This window comes from Pleurodeles waltl, chromosome 12 (genome assembly GCF_031143425.1).
Source record: "Pleurodeles waltl isolate 20211129_DDA chromosome 12, aPleWal1.hap1.20221129, whole genome shotgun sequence".
NCBI lineage: Eukaryota > Metazoa > Chordata > Amphibia > Caudata > Salamandridae > Pleurodeles > Pleurodeles waltl.
This window is the reverse complement of record NC_090451.1, coordinates 508,653,495-508,673,243: the sequence shown is the minus strand read 5'-3', so window position 1 is coordinate 508,673,243 and position 19,749 is coordinate 508,653,495. Positions and strand designations below refer to the sequence as shown.

Here is a 19,749-nt window from a genome sequence, read left to right as displayed (position 1 = left end):
GAAGGCAGACCAGATGAAACATTGAACTTAGTAGGCAAGGAGTGTCAGAGGGGAGGACAAACCACTGGTGAATTTTAAACAGAGGCACATGTACGACGGTTTGGTACCCCGTACAGGGTTTGTCGTAGGGCCTGGCCTTAAGCTAGGTCTTGTCACCGACCCCCACTGAGAACGGCCAAAGGGTTCAGCGCTCATATGGTGCTGGATGGTAAGCCTGATTGAAGGCCAGACCCTGGAGCCACCCCCCTGCTGGGCATGGCCTTTGAACATTTACAGCAGTGACTGACAGCCTGTGACAGATTGATCACTGGTCCTGGCCACAAGCATGTGCATGGGACTGGTCAGTGGCCAGTTCCATGCACATGCCCAAAGGCTGTGTGCGTCAATGATTGGCCATTTATATTGGGTTGGGCGCTTGGGTTGGCTGAAGCTCAGAGCTAGTGCTGGCACGTTGGTTGCTGGGCATGACCAAAAGCCAGACGCTGTGATCAATGCCCTTTGCAACAGCTAAGACTAAGCACAGCATGGGTTGGATGCTCACAGCAGGTAGGGCAATAAAGGTTAGGCACAGCGGGCAAACCCTGCTCCACATGGTAGAAAGTGCACCAAAGAAAGCTTGGTGTTCACAGATGGGGAGTTTAAACAGATGGTACACCTTCACTGGCAAAGCCAACATCGGGAACTAGCTATATCAAATATATAGAAAACAATTTGGAAAGTTTTTTTTCTATACTTTCAATATGGCCACCACAAGCTGTGATGTAACAGGTCAACATAATACTGCATCTATCTGGAAAGTATGAAAAACATAGTTTTATAAACTATCAAGATGTACCTTCCAAGTTGTGCAACAATACATCACACGTCATGGTGCTTGATGCTGGTGGCAGTCATCTTGAACGTACAGAAAACAGTTTTGAAATTGTTTTCCATATTATTAGTTTGGTTGGGTGAGCTATTGACTTTGCCATTAGTGGCACATTATAAAAGCTTCAGTAAATAAATAAATATATAAAAACATCAGTAAATAAATAATGTAACCATAACAGGGAGGGTGGAGGAAGCAATGGACAATGAGGGGGTTAGGAGAGCAACCTGGAGGGCATGGAGACAAGCCTGTGAAGGGGAAGCAGCACAGGCTCAAATAAGGGGAGACCAAGAAAACACATACATTTCAGGGAGTGCTAGAAGGAAAAGTAGTTCTTTGAATGTAAGCAGTGGAAGGATATCAGTCATATTAAAAAAAGGATGGTAAAGAAGAAATGCTCTTGGAGAGGGACAAACACAAGAAGATAAAAACAAGCCGCTACATAAAGCCAACAAATGAAATTGACAAGAACGTTAACCAATGGGCTGACCTAACGCTCACTATAGGTAACAGTATTGTCAACAATAAGTCTTTTAAAAACAGGCAGCTAAAAGCTGTGTGTAGATGAGACCTATAATATATTCAATATTTCAATGTATAACAGGTGAAAGAAGACCAGTGGGAGGATCAATTTAAGACTTGACCCCTAAGAAATAGGCATTTTCAGAAGGAGGTGTAATCTCCTGCCTGCTGAGAGACTACTCCACCAAAATAGATGGACACTGTCCCTTAAACCCCTTGGTGAGAAAGACAGCATCCCAATAGCTCTTTTGTTTGGCAATTAAATTGTCTATTTTACATTGGTTCTCCGTTCCCGACCATGTCCACCTTATGCAGAATCACGAGACAGGGTTTTATCACATTGACTCACACACAAAGTGTTATTGAGATTGAGTACGTTTTGTCGGCTCACTGCCTCTGACATGCAGGGTACTGTCAAAGACTCTGGTCAGGTACCTGAACTTGTTCTAGACATCAAACCAGGTACTTGTTAAGAAGGACGACATAATAAGTATAAGTATATTGTACGTTGTAAGTTTAATCATCAAAGTTGCAGAATAAAATCCATTAAATACAAGAGCAATGCCAGCATGACGTGACCATGAACACTGTCACCAGCAACTGCCGGTCGCAACATTTGTGTTCCACACTTAGATTCCTTATTCTACATTTTCCCCCCAGCATTCAAATATCCCACAGACCTTCCCCCCAAATACAAAATTACAGTAACACGAGACACACAAAAAATATACTGACAAGAATTTCACACAAAAAATATATTAAAACCAACAAGATACAATAGAACATCTTATAAGTCTTCACAGCACAGAACATTTTTTTTTCTTTATTTCATCACAAATTCTTTGAGCTGACCCATCAATCTTCTCTCCCTCGCATTATGTTGAACCTGTACTCCAGGATCACTCTGAACTGTATCACTTTCATCCACACAATTCCTGGAGTTATTTTAATTTACTAACCTCGAACACATATCAGGGGAAACACTATCCCCCATCAAATATCCACTACCATTATCCTGCATTTCGCATTTCTGACCACCATGTACATTGACCTCCTTACACAAACTCACATGACGTAAATTACAGACCCTACCATCTTCTAGTCTTACTTCACCATCCAAAACCTTCAATATCCTTACATAATCAGTCCATTGGGGTGCTCCTTTTAAGACAAAAACCTGGTAACCTCGCTTGCACATATTGTTCAACTGAAACATTTGGAATATTTTTCTCCTTATTAATTTTATTCTTTACTTGACTTTGGTACTTTTCCACCCTCCTCCTCATTTGACTTTCAATTTCTAACTTCACTTCCTTTTTTTTCTATTTCTCAACCACCACGGCACAAGTTTTGATGATGGCTTCCTTCCGCTTAACACCTCAAACGGTATTTTGCCTATTACAGAATGTGGTGTGATCCTATAAGATAACAGCATACTCTGAAGAGCATTCTTCCATGACAAATTCAATTTAAGTGCCAATTGTATAGCTTCTTGGACTACTCTGTTGAACCTCTCAACCTGGCCATTACTTTCGGGATGATATAATGATGCTCTTATATGATTCACCCAACAAGTTTCCAAAAATGACTGCATTTTACTTGATGTGAGTTGTACACCATTGTCGATACCAGTGTTTCTGGGATACCTTCTCTAGCAAAAACATCTTCCAGAAAATCAATAAACACATCCGTGGTTACACTTCCAACGGCTATAAAATCATCCACAAAGAACGCATCAATAGACCAGGAGGAGGCATTGCCATCGTCCACAATAACATCCTCTGCCTCACAACCAGCTTCGACAACCACTTTCCCAGAATGGAACACCTCCACTTCCAGATTCAGATCAACTCAAACACCACCTTCTGCGGCACCCTCATCTACAGACCCCCCCGAACCCTGCCCTTTCAGCGATTCCATAGCAGACTTCATCCCAACCCATACCCTCACTTCAGTGGATTACATCCTCCTCGGCTACCTCAATTTCCACCTGGACAGTCTCAGCAACCAGAACACATCATCCCTAATAGAGAATGTCGCCACCCTCGGACTCAAACAATTGGTCAACTCCCCAACCCACTCAGCAGGACACACCCTTGATCCTGTCTTCTCTACAGGAAACAACATCTCTGTCTCACACACCTCTAAACTACACTGGCCCGACTACCATTACGTCCACCTCTCCTTCACCAAGAACAACTCACCCACTGTCACTGTAACCAAGGACTGCCCCCCCACAAACCCCACACCACTCCCCCTCATCTCCTCGGAAGATACCCTCAAGGTCATTAAATCAATCCACTCCAGGGCACCCTCGGAGCCCTGCTCCCACCACATCCCTAAACAAGCCACCATCCCCCCTGAACTGTGCCACGCTATTAACTGCTCTATTGAGGCCGCCACCTTCCCAGAAGACTGGAAACATGCAGAGATCAACCCTCTAAAATCCTCTGCCAACCCGACGGACCAGAAAAACTACAGATACATCTCTCCGCTCCTCTACCCAGCCAAAGTCATCGAGAAGGCCATCAACATTCAGCTCAGCAAATTCATCAAGACCAACCACATCTTGGACCCCTTCCAATCCGGAAACAGGAGCAACCACAGTACCGAGATTGCACGTCTCACAGCCAAAGATGACATCTGCACCCTTCACGACCGCGGCAAAACAGCAGCCCTATCTTCCTGCTCCTCTCTGCCGCCTTCGACACCATCTCCCACACCACCTTCTGCAGCAGACTACATGATGCCACCATCCGTGGCAAGGCCCTTGAGTGGATACGTTCCTTCCTCACTCTTCGAACCCAGAGAGACCAGCTCCCACCATTCACCTCAAAACCGACGGAGACCTGCTGCGATGTACCCCAGGGCTCCTCCCTGAGCTTCACCCTCTTAAATATCTACATGAACCCCGCTCGCTAACGTCGTCAGACACCATGGTCTCAACATCGTCTCCATCGCCGACAACACCCAGCTGATTCTCTCCCTCACTGATGAACCAACGGCTAAAAACAACCTCTACAATGGAACTGGATGAAAGACAACTGTCTCAAGCTCAACTCCGTCAAGACTGAGATACTCATCCTGGGCTCCACCCCCTCTGCCTAGTATGACTCCTGGTGACATGCAGCCCTCAGTGCCCCCCTCGCCCACCGACTACGCACATAACCTCGGCATCACCCTCGATTCCTCGCTCTTTATGGCCCGCCAAGTCAACGCAGTCTTATCATCGTGCTTCCACACACTTCGCCTGCTCCAAAAGATCTTCAAATGTATCCCCATCAAAGCAAGAAGAATGGTCATGCAGGCACTCGTCAGCAGCAAACCCAACTACGGCAATGCACTCTATGCCGGCGTCACCAAGAAACGCCAAACAAGACTCCAGAGAATCCAGAACGCCACAGCCAGACTCATCCTGGACATCCTCCACCACAACCACATCACTGCACATCTGAGAGACCTCCACTGGCTACCGGTCAACAAAAGGATCACCTTCAAGCTCCTCACACACGCATACAAGGCCCTAGACAACACTGGACCCGCCTCCCTCAACCACCGCCTCTCCTTCTGCACTCCCACCAGACAGCTCCGCTCTGCCCAGCTGGCCCTCGCCTCCACCCCTAGGATCTGCAAGAACTCAGCTGGAGGAAGATCCTTCTCCTACCTCGCGGCGCAGACCTGGAACACAATGCATCTCCACCTCAGGCAATCCTCCATGCTGATCCAGTTCAGGAAGACCTGGCTCTTTGACTGATCCGCATCCTCCCCCCCTCCAGTGCTGTGAGACCCGCCGGGTGATAAGCTGCGCTTTATAAATACCTAACTGATTAATTGATTGATTGATTGACCATACTTACTTCTGGCCATTTCGAGAAATAGTCTATGAGAACAATAGCATATGCCTCTTTGGATGGCAATGTGGCAAATGGTCCCATGAAATCAATCACTACTTTACGCCACTGTCCATCTGGTAACTCAGCCATCTGCAAAGGTACCACCATGGGTTTAACCACCTTGTCACTTGTGTTACGCTCACTACACTCTCTCACCCAATGGTCCACCATTCCATCTAGACCTTGCCACCAAAAATGTTCTTTGATTTTTCCCCTGGTACTCGCCATTCCCCCATGACCTTCATGTCCTAACTTGACAATACTTTTTTGCATCCCGATGGGAGGTACAATCCTATTTTCTCTTAAAACAATATTATTACAAATGGATAAGTTGTCCTTGACTTTCCAAAATGTGCTATATTCACCTTGCAAATCCCTTTCCGATGGCTACCCTTTTACAAGGAATTCCTTTACACCTAGCAACACTCCACAGGGGTGTGGAATTTATTAAAATATCTACTTGTCCAGGGGACAGGTTGCTTCTCAAATCTACTTGTCCTGTAAAAAGATCTACTTGTCCCTTTGGTGCCATGTAGTGTGGCGACAAATTATGGCAGCAATCTCATTATGTAAGACCTCTGATAATAGCCTCTCTGATTATGCCAGGGCTACTACCTTAGTAGGGCTTGAATACTTGCAGTTTCTATCCCTACTGTAGCAATTTCCTTATTTTTCCACCTTTCTGCAGATCTGCATACTGGGGCTGGAGGAAGCAGTAAGCAATAGTTCCAGGGCTGAAATGCCTTTGAGTCTGCAAACCTACTAACCTGCATGTTTTAAAGATTTTCACCAGCTTCTCTCTAATATTTTCCCATAATAAGAAAGGTTGGACATTTACTCCTGACAATGGCAGAATTAGAACTTCTTCCAGGGTTGGGAAGAAAGTGGCTGGAGGGAAAATGAACTTGCAAATGCTCAATAGATTTTCACATGAGCAAATCTACACATCGTATTTACCCATGCTAAAATACAGTTCACAAATATTTTATAGGGGTACGACATATACCATGGGTGCACTTTTGTGACTTTCTTTAAGAATTTGGGGCCACATGTCAGTAGGTTCAGATTTGCGACCCGCAAATTACGAGTCAGAGAGACTCGCAATTTGCGAGTCGCAAATCCGAATGTAGGATGGCACCATCTGTGATTCGCAAGGGCTTCGCAAATGCCCACCTCATGAATAATCATGAGGTGGGTCGCAATTTGCGACCCCCTTGCGAATGGCGGCCCTCACAGGGATGGTGGTCTGCTGGAGGCAGCAGACCACCATGTCTGTGACTGCTTTTTAATAAAGCTGTTTTTTTTTTTTTTTGTAATGCAGTCCGTTTTCCTTAAAGGAAAACGAGATGCATTACAAAAACGAAAAATGAAACGTTTTCGTTTCATTTTTTCAGAGCAGGCAGTGTTCCGCAGGACCACTGCCTGCTCTGAAAAAATGTTTACAGTGACATTCACAATGGGGAAGGGGTCCCATGGGGACCCCTTCCCTTTAGCGAAAGTGTTAGCACCCATTTGAAATGGGTGAAAACTGCGATTGGTTTGCGCCCGCGTTCGCGGTCACAAAACAATCCTACATTGCACTGCGAGTCGCAATTAGGAAGGGAACACCCCTTCCTAATTGCGAGTCGCAAACCCGTTTTGCGATTCGGTTACCAGGTTACTGAATGGCAAAACTGGGTTTGTGCATCGCAACGTGCTTTTTGCACGCCGCAAATAGCGAAAGTCGCTGTTTGCGACATGCAAAAAGCTACCTACATGTGGGTCTTGGTCCCTAATTAGGTCTGGTGTTAACAAAACATTTTGTTTTTATTAAACTTCTATTTCTCTCTCTTTCGGCTGGCTTTACTGTGAGCGATCGCATTCTGCTCTTCCACAAGGAGCATATTGGCACACAAAGTAGTTTTGTTCAGTGTCAGGAACTACAGTGGCATTCATTGACGTAACAAAACTGGAGGGTGCCCCTTTGCAAAGAACATGGAGGAGCCCCCTCTACAGACTCACTCAGGCCAGGTGCTGTGCTGAAGGGGCCCCCAGGAGGGCGGCTGCGGGGCCTTTGTTATGCCACTGGTGGCAACGTGTGCTTTTAGAGTTCAAAAACGTTTTTTGTTTTTTTTTGCCACTGTTTGTTACAGTGTTGAGGGCCTGATAGCTCCCACAACAATAAAGTGTTACAAAAGCCAAGTCAAAACAAGACACGCATTGATGAAACTAAAAGACTTATAAAAATATGTCAGATCAGTTGGCTTTGTCAGTGTTTGTTTATTTTCATGCTTGCCATAATCGTGTTGAAAATGATTACACTGATTTTCCATTAGAAATATTTTTGGGAAATACTAGCATGCACCAACACATTTTACTAAATTACACTTCATTTGCATCTAATCAGAGAGCATTCTGGGAGCATTATACTTAGCCTCATAGCCTAAACTTTTCAAACGTGTATACACGTTTTTTTTTTGTACTGGAACCAACATCTGTAGTGAAATGTGACCTTAAAACATTTATTTACAGCACTCACCCTAATAATGAAGGATTTCAAATAATGAACCATAAATACAAGTTCGAACAGCATTATCTTTTGGAAACACATTACCTCAACTGCAGAGAGTTCCACTCTCTGTAAACAGGCAGCCAAAGGGTTTGTGCTGCAGAGGGTTGGGCCTACTTGTCCCAAGGACAAAGTAAACATAAAAACTTGTTGCCCTTGACCCCAAACAAGATGTCCCGGGCGTCAGGCAATAGGAATTCCACATCCCTGCTCCATCTTTTTCCATTTCCTTCATCCACTTTTCTTCCAACAGCTCCATCCCATTCTTAATCTCTGAATTCTACTGACACACTACATCTTCATACGTGTATGCTACATCACATTCACTTTAATCTACTTCATACATTTTCCCATTTTTCAGAGGTAGCTGTGACAACCCATCTGCCTCCCAATTCTTTTTCCGTGGCACATGCACTATGTTATAATGGTACATTTGCAATTTTGAAGCTAACCATGCTGTAAGATTTTTTCACCCTTGGGTTTCAAAATGTTTACCAAAGGTTTATGGTCCACAGAAATCTTAAATTTCCTTTCCCCAACATACATTCGGAACTCTTCTACCGCCCAAGTAGCAACAAGTAACTCTTTCACTATTACAAAATATTTTCTCTCTGCTTAAGTTAGAGTACGAAATGCATATGCTACCACCCACTCATTACCATTTTTCTTTTATGTTAACACTGCTCCTTTTTAATATGCAATGGCATCCACAAATATCGTGCAGTCTGCTCCCACTACAAATTATTTTAAGTATGTGCATTGACAATCTCATTTTTGATTGCTACTAATTCTTCATTATGATTCCAACAAAACTTTACACTTTTCTTTAATAATGCTTGTAAATTCTGCACCTTGGATACATAATTCTCCACAAATCAAGAAAAGAACTCCGCCAAACCTAAAAAATACATAAATTGCTCCTTACACTTGGACTTGAGAACTTCAACAATGGCTTGTACATGGCTTGATTTCGGGACATGCCACAAATATTCCACTTGCTCTTTACCAAAATCACATTTCTGTTTTCTCACTGCTAAGCCATTCCCGAAAATCAATATGTCGTTCTGAAATACCTTTGCACCAGTTATGCCTGATAATACCCTGGACATCTCCCTCTGAAACACAGCAGATTTACTTGCCACACCAAATGGTATTCCTTTATATTGAAACATCCCTTCAGGTGTAATAAAGGCTGCACAGTGTTTAGAGTCGGGGCCTGGCTGGATTTGATGGTATGTAAAGGCTAAATCAATTGTCAAAAATAATTTTGCCTCCCAAATTGACAACATCAGTTCCTGCAGATTTGGAAAAGGAAAAGCATCCCCCCAAATAGCTTCATTGAGGCATTTTAAGTCTACACACAGTCTTAAATCCCCATTGGGTTTCAATGAAATTACTACTGGAGATATCCTGTCAGAACTTTAAACGGGCTCAATGATGTCCTTTCACATAAATCTTGCAACATTTCCTTTAGTTTCACTCTATAACTCAATGGAACATTTTGCAATTTCTGTCTTACAGACATAGCATTTTTACACAAAATTATTTTGTGTGCGAAACATTTCACTTTGCCTAACTGATTTCCAAATACAATCAAAAATGAAAATGTCACTTACCCAGTGTACATCTGTTCGTGGCATTAGTCGCTGCAGATTCACATGTTTCGCACAGTCCGCTGCCTGGTGTTGGGCTCGGAGTATTACAAGTTGTTTTTCTTCAAAGAAGTCTTTTTTGGTCACGGGACCGAAGGACTCCTCCCTCTTCGGCTCCATTGCGCATGGGCGTCGACTCCATCTTAGATTGTTTTCCCCGCAGAGGGTGAGGATGGAGTTGTTTGCTATAAATAGTGCCCATGCAATGGAGTGAATACGTATGTACATAAAAAGTTTATAATAATTATTTACAAATGTACAAATGTTTAAGATTTAAGATCTACTTCTAAACGGCTACAGGCTTCCCGGGGAGGCGGGAGGGCACATGTGAATCTGCAGCGACTAATGCCACGAACAGATGTACACTGGGTAAGTGACATTTTCAGTTCGATGGCATATGTTGCTGCAGATACACATGTTTCGCATAGACTATAAAGCAGTTACCTCCCCTAAAAGCGGTGGTTTAGCCTGTAGGAGTTGAAGTAGTTTGGAATAATGTTCTTAGTACAGCTTGGCCCACTGTAGCTTGTTGTGCATTTAGTACGTCTACACAGTAGTGTTTAGTAAATGTATGAGGCGTAGACCAGGTTGCAGCCTTACATATTTCGCTCATAGGAATGTTTCCTAGAAAGGCCATTGTAGCACCTTTCTTTCTGGTTGAGTGTGCCTTTGGTGTAATAGGCAATTCTCTTTTGGCTTTAAGATAGCATGTTTGAATACATCTGACTATCCATCTAGCAATGCCTTGTTTAGAGATTGGATTTCCTATGTGTGGTTTTTGAAAAGCTATGAACAGTTGTTTTGTTTTCCTGATTAGCTTTGTTCTGTCAATGTAGTACATTAGTGCTCTTTTGATGTCTAATGTATGTAGTGCCCTTTCAGCCACGGAATCTGGTTGTGGGAAGAACACTGGCAATTCTACTGTTTGATTTCAATGGAATGGTGAGATTACTTTTGGTAGAAATTATGGATTTGTTCTTAGAACTATTTTTTTTTTGTTTAATTTAATAAATGGTTCTTGTATGGTAAATGCCTGTATTTCACTTACTCTTCTGAGGGATGTGATTGCAATGAGAAATGCGACTTTCCAGGTTAGATATTGCATTTCACAGGAATGCATGGGTTCGAAAGGTGGACCCATGAGTCTTGTTAAGACGATGTTAAGGTTCCATGAAGGAACTGGTGGTGTTCTTGGTGGTATAATTCTTTTTAGCCCTTCCATGAATGCTTTAATAACTGGTATTCTAAATAGAGACGATGAATGAGTAGTTTGTAGGTAAGCAGATATTGCTGCGAGGTGTATTTTTATAGATGAAAAAGCGAGATTCGCTTTTTGCAAATGTAGTAAGTATCCCACTATGTCCTTTGTAGAGGCATGCAATGGTTGGATTTGATTGGTATGGCAGTAGCAAACAAATTTTTTCCACTTAGATGCATAGCAGTGTCTAGTGGAAGCTTTTCTAGCTTGTTTTATGACCTCCATGCATTCTTGTGTGAGGTCTAAGTGTCCGAATTCTAGGATTTCAGGCGCCAAATTGCCAGATTCAATGATGCTGGGTTTGGATGCCTGATCTGTTGTTTGTGTTGTGTTAACAGATCTGGTCTGTTGGGTAGTTTGACATGCGGTACTAGTGAAAGGTCTAGTAGAGTTGTATACCAAGGTTGTCTTGCCCATGTGGGTGCTATCAGTATGAGTTTGAGTTGGTTTTGACTCAACTTGTTTACTAGATATGGAAGGAGAGGGAGAGGGGGAAAAGCGTATGCAAATATCCCTGACCAACTCATCCATAGAGCATTGCCTTGTGATTCGCGGTGTGGGTACCTGGATGCGAAGTTTTGGCATTTTGCGTTTTCTTTTGTTGCGAACAAATCTATCTGGGGTGTTCCCCAAATTTGAAAGTACTTGTTCAGAACTTGGGGGTGAATTTCCCATTCGTGGACTTGTTGGTGGTCTCGCGAAAGGTTGTCTGCTAGTTGGTTTTGGATCCCTGGAATAAATTGTGCTATTAGGCGAATGTTGTTGTGAATCGCCCACTGCCATATTTTTTGTGTTAGGAGGCACAATTGTGTTGAGTGTGTTCCTCCTTGTTTGTTTAAGTAATACATTGTTGTCATGTTGTCTGTTTTGACAAGAATGTATTTGTGTGTTATTATGGGTTGAAAGGCTTTTAACGCTAGAAATACTGCTAACAGTTCTAGGTAATTGATATGAAATTTTGTTTGGTGTACATCCCATTGTCCTTGAATGCTGTGGTGATTGAGGTGTGCTCCCCACCCTGTCATGGAAGCATCTGTTGTTATAACATATTGAGGCACTGGGTCCTGAAATGTCCGCCCTTTGTTTAAATTGTTGCTGTTCCACCATAGAAGCAAGAGGTATGTTTGGCGGTCTACCAACACCAGATCTTGAAGTTGACCCTGTGCCTGTGACCATTGTGATGCTAGGCACTGTTGTAAGGGTCGCATGTGTAGTCTTGCGTTTGGGACAATGGCTATGCATGATGACATCATGCCTAGAAGTTTTAGCACAAATTTTGCTTGTATCTTTTGGTTTGGAAACATAGCACTTATTACCTTGTGGAATGCTTGAACTCTTTGTGGACTTGGAGTGGCAATTCCTTTTGATGTGTTGATTGTTGCCCCTAGATATTGTTGTGTCTGACACGGTTCGAGGTGTGATTTTGTATAGTTGATGGAGAAACCCAGTTTGTGAAGGGTTTGTATGACATATGTGGTGTCGTTTGTGCACTTTTTTACTGTGTTGGTCTTGATTAGCCAATCGTCCAGGTAAGGAAACACATGTATCTGTTGTCTCCTGATATGTGCTGCTACTACTGCTAGACATTTTGTGAACACTCTTGGTGCAGTTGTTATTCCGAATGGCAACACTTTGAATTGGTAATGTATTCCTTTGAATACGAACCTTAGGTACTTTCTGTGAGAAGGGTGTATCGGTATATGAAAGTACGCATCTTTTAGGTCTAATGTGGTCATGTAATCTTGCTGTTTGAGCAGTGGAATGATGTCTTGTAGTGTGACCATGTGAAAGTGGTCCGATATGATGTAGGTATTTAGTGTCCTGAGATCTAATATTGGTCTTAATGTTTTGTCTTTTTTTGGAATTAGAAAGTACAGGGAGTAAACTCCTGTGTTTTTTTGTTGTACTGGTACTAACTCTATTGCATCCTTTTGCAGTAGTGCTTGAACTTCTAGTCCTAAAAGTTCTAAATGTTGTGGTGACATTTTGCGTGTTTTTGGAGGGATGTTTGGTGGGAATTTGTGGAATTCTATGCAATAGCCATGTTGGATTATTGCTAATACCCAATTGTCTGTTGTAATCTGCTGCCAAGATTGGTAGAATTGGCTTAGTCTTCCCCCCACTGGTGTTGAGTGAAGGGGTTGTGTGACTTGAAAGTCACTGTTTAGGTGGAGGTGTTTTTGGAGTCTGGAATCTTCCCCTACTCCTTGGGAATTGACCCCCTCTATATCCCCTGAAACCTCCCCTTTGGAATGAACCCTGATATGGTGCGGTTCTTGTTTGTTGGCTGGTGGTGTCTGTGGGTTGGCCACGAAACCCCCCTCTAAATGGAGTTTTTCTAAAAGAGCCTCTGCTCTGCGGGGAGTAGAGTGCGCCCATGGCTTTGGCCGTGTCTGTGTCCTTTTTAAGTTTTTCAATGGCTGTGTTCACTTCAGGGCCAAAAAGTTGTTTCTCGTTGAAGGGCATATTAAGGACAGCCTGCTGGATTTCAGGCCAAGCGTGTCTCCTTATGGTGACAGCAGTGTTGACTGTTCTCGCTGCAGTATCGGCTGCGTCCAGTGAAGAGCGGATTTGATTGTTTGAGATCGTTTGTCCCTCTTCAACTATTTGCTGCGCCCTTTTTTGGTATTCCTGGGAAAGATGGTCTACGAGAAGTTGCATCTCATCCCAGTGTGCGCGGTCATATCTGGCCAGCAGCGCTTGAGAATTTGCGATGCGCCACTGGTTGGCTGCCTGTGATGCTACTCTTTTTCCTGCCGCATCAAATTTTCTGCTTTCTTTGTCCGGAGGTGGGGCGTCGCCAGATGTATGGGAATTTGCTCTCTTGCGAGCTGCCCCTACTACTACGGAGTCAGGTGGTAACTGCGAAGTAATAAACACTGGGTCTGTGGGTGGTGGTTTGTATTTCTTATCCACCCTTGGGGTGATGGCTCTTGATTTTACGGGCTCTTCAAAAATTTGTTTTGCGTGCCGTAACATCCCTGGTAGCATTGGGAGACATTGATCTTGGCTATGTGTAGCCGAGAGGGTGTTAAATAAAAAATCATCCTCTATAGGATCGGAATGCAGTTGGACATTGTGGAATTCTGCAGCCCTAGCCACCAGTTGCGAGTATGAGGTACTGTCCTCTGGCGGTGACGGCTTTGTGGGGTATGAATCGGGATCATTGTCCGGCACTGGGGTGTCATATAGGTCCCAAGCGTCTTGATCCTGATTATCTTGACTTATGGTAGTTTGCGCTGGTGAGTGCATTTGTGGCGGTGTTTGTGCCGGCAATGCCTGTTGTGGTGGAGAGGGCGGAGGCGTGACTTTTTTAACCACTTTGGCTTGTGGTTGTGCGTCATCCTTGAGAAGTCCGATCCTTCTTTTCCTCATTATTGGGGGAAGGGTTGATATCTTCCCTGTGTCTTGCTGGATGTACAGTCTCTTTTGTGTGTAGTCTGATTCTACACTTTGGAGCTCTTGTCCAAATCTGTGCATCTGGCCACTTATTCCTTGTTCCTCTGTGTAGGATGAAGGTGTGGAACTTTTCGGCGCCGAGAGAGAATCTTTTTTCGGCTTCGGCACCGACAGAATTTTTGTGGCTTTCGGCAGTGTGTCTCGGTGCCGATGTTTTTCGGTGCCGGCATCTTGTTTTTGCCTCTCGGAGCCGCTATCTCGGCTCCGAGGTTGCTCCATGGCGGTCCCTCGACCGGAGTCGGGTGTCTTCGCTATGGGCGTGCCCTTTTTCGGCGCCTTCGACGGGTCGCCGGTTTTATGGGTCGAGCCATGGCCTGTTGGCAGTGGCGTCCCCTGGGCTTTTGTCTTCTCGATGGTTTTAATTTTCGACGTCTTACTCACTGTTTGTTGCTGTTGTTCGACGTCGGAGTCTCCGGATTCTGATTCCGGAACCGAGAATGTTTCCTCTTCGTCGTCGAAACGTTGTTTTGTTGGCGTGGACGCCATTTGTAGACGCCTGGCTCTTCGGTCCCGGAGTGTTTTTCTGGACCGGAAGGCTCGACAGGCCTCACAGGTATCCTCCTTGTGCTCGGGGGACAAGCACAAGTTACAGACCAAGTGCTGATCTGTATAAGGATACTTACTGTGACATTTTGGGCAGAAACGAAACGGGGTCCGTTCCATCGGCTTCGATGTCGCACGCGGTCGGGCCGACCAGGCCCCGATGGGGGAATTGAAGCTACCCCAAAGTCTTCCGATGATCGGTGTCGATGTACCTAACTATCCCGATACCGAACGGAACAATACTGACGCTTTCTTCCGAGATTCTGACTAACTTTCCGAACCGAAACACGGAGCGAAAAGGAATACGTCCGAACCCGACAGCGGAAAAAAACAATCTAAGATGGAGTCGACGCCCATGCGCAATGGAGCCGAAGAGGGAGGAGTCCTTCGGTCCCGTGACCAAAAAAGACTTCTTCGAAGAAAAACAACTTGTAATACTCCGAGCCCAACACCAGGCAGCGGACTGTGCGAAACATGTGTATCTGCAGCAACATATGCCATCGAACTAAATTTTTCAAATTAGTATATACTATATCATTTATATCAAAATTATTACCACCATCATGTGTGGCTATCCCAAAATCATGCCACCTTTCTCAGAAACAAGCATGTCACTCTTACACATCCTACAAGCAAACTCTAGCTTAGCTTGTATGATGCCCGCTATCTAAATCTTTTTTCCAGAATAACTACCTGGTCTTATGCTTGTGTTCTTCAACCCTCTTCTTGGCCACAATGGTTCAAATATTTTTTTACCCAGCATGGTTTACCATGCACATGAATCCACCATTACTTTAACTTGTTTCCCATCAATGTTTAACAAACAACGGGGTAATTGTACATTTTTCACCTCACGTATGACTCTCTGTATACTCGGCATTACATCTTGCATGCTATTCTAATGCTCTTCATCCTCATTTTCTTCCGCAGTACAATTAACGTTCCTCCCAACATTCTTATAAACACAAGAAAAATGTCCTTTTGTCTTACACAAGTTGCAGATCTTACCTACAGCAGGACATATTTTGGAGTTTGCTAAATGACTACCAGAATCAAACCTATAACACAACAAACCTTCAACATTATTACTGGGTTCATTCTTGTTGCCTGTATAATTAGTATGCATTACTCCCAATTTTGTTTCTCTACTGTTTTTCTCACTACTAACTGCACATATCACAACATCATCTTTATTTTCCTTCCTCACAACTTGAATACATTTTTCAGTTACTTCAATACTTCTAGCCACTTCCACCGATGCTATAAGGATAATTCACTCTAAGACCATAATTTTTCCTGTATCTTCTTATATTTGGTTTTCAATAATAACTGATCTCTTAGTACTTAGTCATACATCATATGTTCAAAAGCACGTTACAGCTAACCCTCTTAATACTGCCATGTATTTATCAATTGTTTCCTCTTCTTTCTGTTCTATAGAATAAAAGTAATATCGCTCCATTACTACATTAATCTATCTGCCATACCTTCCCTGCAATTGGTTAAGAGCACATTGGTATACGTCAGCCTCACCAACATTTTCTAACATTAGTACGTTTTTTAATTCCCTTAACCCTATAGCTCTTAATTTATGTTTTAATAAAGATAAATATCTTTCTGGACTACATTCCCTCTCCTCTAGTACCTCTACATATGCTTCAAATAAATCTATCCTTAACTCTCACTGACTGGGCGGATAACTTGGCTCTGCAAGCAAAAAAGGTAGAGGTTGAATATTACCCATACATAAATTTGTTAGCACTTACATGTGCCAGAAGCTATAATAAACCAAAGGACAATCATAAATTTAATGCAAAAGATGGCATGTGGAAATCTGCAACTGTTGCCAACTCTTATCAGACTGTGAATGTATGAACAATAAGAAAAACTGTGCAACTAATATACACATGTACTCAGCATAAACACCTACCAAAGTAAATTCAAACATGCAAATGTCCAACTATATATACTATGAATAATAAGAAAAAAAATCTTACAGTAGCAGAATGTCCCACAATAAGAACTTTTTTAAAGTATTGCTTAATGGAAAAGATTTCTATAACCCTGCTAATTATCAAGATTTAGGGTGTACGCATCACCAAATGTTGTAGCGAACAGAATAATGAGCTGGTCTATTGATGAAGTATGTACATATTAACCTTCAATCTGAAGATTCATCAATTCATTATTTAAGGTGTGCGCATCCCCGACTACTGTTCTGCACTCCGTTGAGTATGCAGTTCACCCACACTGACCAGATCCAATACATTGCCACGTATTGTTGAAAGCACTGGGTAATAAATTAAGATGTGTGCATTACCGAATACCCTTGCTGCGCTCCGTCGAATAAGTAATGACACTAAAACTGGCAACGTTCCACTCTATTGCCACGTAGCATCCAGAACAACATGGAAGAACACGTACAGTCAGTTGCATACGTGACGCCACCATTTGCCAAGATCAGCCGAGGAGTGCAGATCTTCTCCCACTCCACGCATTCAGTCTGCCGACCACACAGCTAACACTCCTTCGCACAGCACCACTGACCGCCGTCCATACAGCTAAGGTTCCTCCGCTCCTCTAAACACCAGTACCTCTTTTCGAAGTAAAAAATAATTAACCACACTGAATTCAGGAAACTCCTGGTGGCAATTGCTGCACATAAGCACCGCCCAACTTCTGGTAGCCCCAAAACAAATTTGTCAACATTGCTCTTACCCGCCTTGTCGCCATTGTTAAGAAGCATGACACAATAAGTATATTGTACGTCATAAGTTTAATCATCAAAGTTGCCAGAATAAAAACATTTACATACAAGAGCAATGCCAGCATGACATGACCACGAACACTGTCACCAGCAACTGCCGGTCGCAACGCTTGTGTTCCACATTTAGATTTCTTATTCTATATTCTATCCTCAACATTCCAGTATCCCAAAGTACTCCTTTTTGTACTTTGCAGTACCTGAACGTCCTCCCCTCACCTTATTTTCCACCAGTCCATGGTCCCATGGGTGCTATTCCATTGACGGACAGTCATGCCACTGTGTTGTGCCCCACCCACCACCTCCACCATTTTACCCAGGATCGTTCTTTGAAAACACAGTTAGTGTACTCTCCGTATGTCTTCTGCCTATTCCAAATCCACTGCAGTCAGCAGAGAAGCAAAACAACACACATCCTCAGTCTCTGGTTAATTCTACTCCTATGTACTGCAGTATCAGTACCTTCCTGGGAGCCCCGATTCTGATGAATACAGTTCATGGCACAACACAAATAACTCTCCCTCTTGATCCTGTTTCTTCTAGGCCTAAGTCCTGCTAGCCAAAACCTTTACCTCCTTCAGTGGGCCTGAATCTGCTGGACACCCATCCCACTGGCACAATTCATTTCCTCTCCTCCCACCCCTCAAGGTATTGCTGGACCAATGCACAGCTGGCCAAGAACCTGAATTGCGCTTATTTACCTATTTATCGATACTTGATCCATTCACCATTTCTCAAAACTCTAAAGGATATCGCAGACCCTTCTACCAGCACAGTAACTAGTACCCCTTCAGCCTTAGTGGACTCAGAAGTCTCAAAAGTGCAATAACTCCTTCTTCCCTCAGGTACGCTAGTTATGTAGGCATTAATATAGCTCCCCCATCTACAGCACCCAGTAACCCCAGAATTCAACATACCTGCAGCTCGATCATGAGATCATCGACGAGCAGACGGCATGCCTTCTTCTGGGTTCGGTCCAAGGCAGAATGAAGGGAGGGCAATGATTTCCAAAATCCTGATGCAGCTGTCTCATCCTGTTCCAAAAAAGAGATGGAGGAGCTAGAGAAGAAGAAAAAGTTACCAGATAAGTCAAACAACACAGACTGTGGTAATTTTACTGCCTTGAAATGACTACTCATTTCAATATACCTCAAACTAACAGACCAAACTGCCTGATAACTTAAACCTTCCATGCCACTATCAACAGCTAAGCCACACAATACAACTAGATGCAGGTACAACAGACAGGAACAATTGTTTAATGGTCTTAACATCTAATGTCATAAATCATGCCGCCTGGTTTGAACAATTATACTAAGCATCTTCTATCATAAGGATTCAATCTCTATGGTGCTTCATAGTAATTTAACACAACAATTTACAGTATCTCAAAGTAGAGAAATAAGCCATTCAATGCATAGTAATCATAGGCTATGTGTCTGCAGACCTCACCTTTTCTGCAGGACCGTATTGACATAAAAACACTTGTTCTGTCCGAGGAATTGTTATTAAAATTGGCCTATGACTTTGTGATTAGCAAGGTGCCCAGGTGAAAAATGACAGAAAGGATGGGGGACAAAAAAGGGCCTCACAGAAATCCCTGACCAGAAGAACCATTACTGTTAATCCTCGAAGAAAAAAATGGAAGAAGTGAACTAATATTGCATATAGATCAAGGCATATGATGAGCAACTTGTGCACTCGTTCATGCAGTTGATATAATCATAGCATAATGTGGATAATAAAACAACAGCAAAGTTCATACATTCTCTTAGGAAGAATGTGTATAGAATACCTAAAACGTAGAATATGTGTAGAAAACAAAAAAACTAAATATGCAGATGCATTACCAGCATCATACCACTTGGCACTGGACAAGAAGCAGTTCAGCCTTTGGCTGAAGGCTTTTTGACTCATCACTATCAACTGTGAAGTCTGCAGAGTTCCATACTGTCTCCTATCATCTTCAACCTCTATGTGGAGTTGCATGGTGCCCTACATACAGATACCCCATCAGGAAACACCAATGTGTTGATGATACACAACTTTACTTAAAAGGCTCCTCTGCTTCAGACATCCAACACCTCAAATATCGTCTGCACATCATCTGGACTTTGATGTGCAGTGCCTACCTGATGCTCAACCCAACCAAGACAGAATTGCTGTTATGTGCCAAAAATAAGAAACAAGAAACAGAGTACACCTGGCTCAATGACATGAGCATGAACAGCCTTGAACCCCA

The 19,749-nt window shown here is 43.3% G+C and overlaps 1 protein-coding gene across 1 annotated transcript in view; it reads right to left on the bottom strand.

The window, feature by feature from the left end:
- The window catches only part of EXOC3L1 (exocyst complex component 3 like 1), a 123,718-nt gene that overhangs the window by 7,552 nt on the left and 96,417 nt on the right, over positions 1–19,749 (bottom strand). Inside the window, exon 9 of the mRNA XM_069217303.1 lies at positions 18,425–18,566. Coding sequence (XP_069073404.1) covers positions 18,425–18,566 — 142 coding nt within the window. The remainder of the gene's footprint in view (positions 1–18,424; positions 18,567–19,749) is intronic.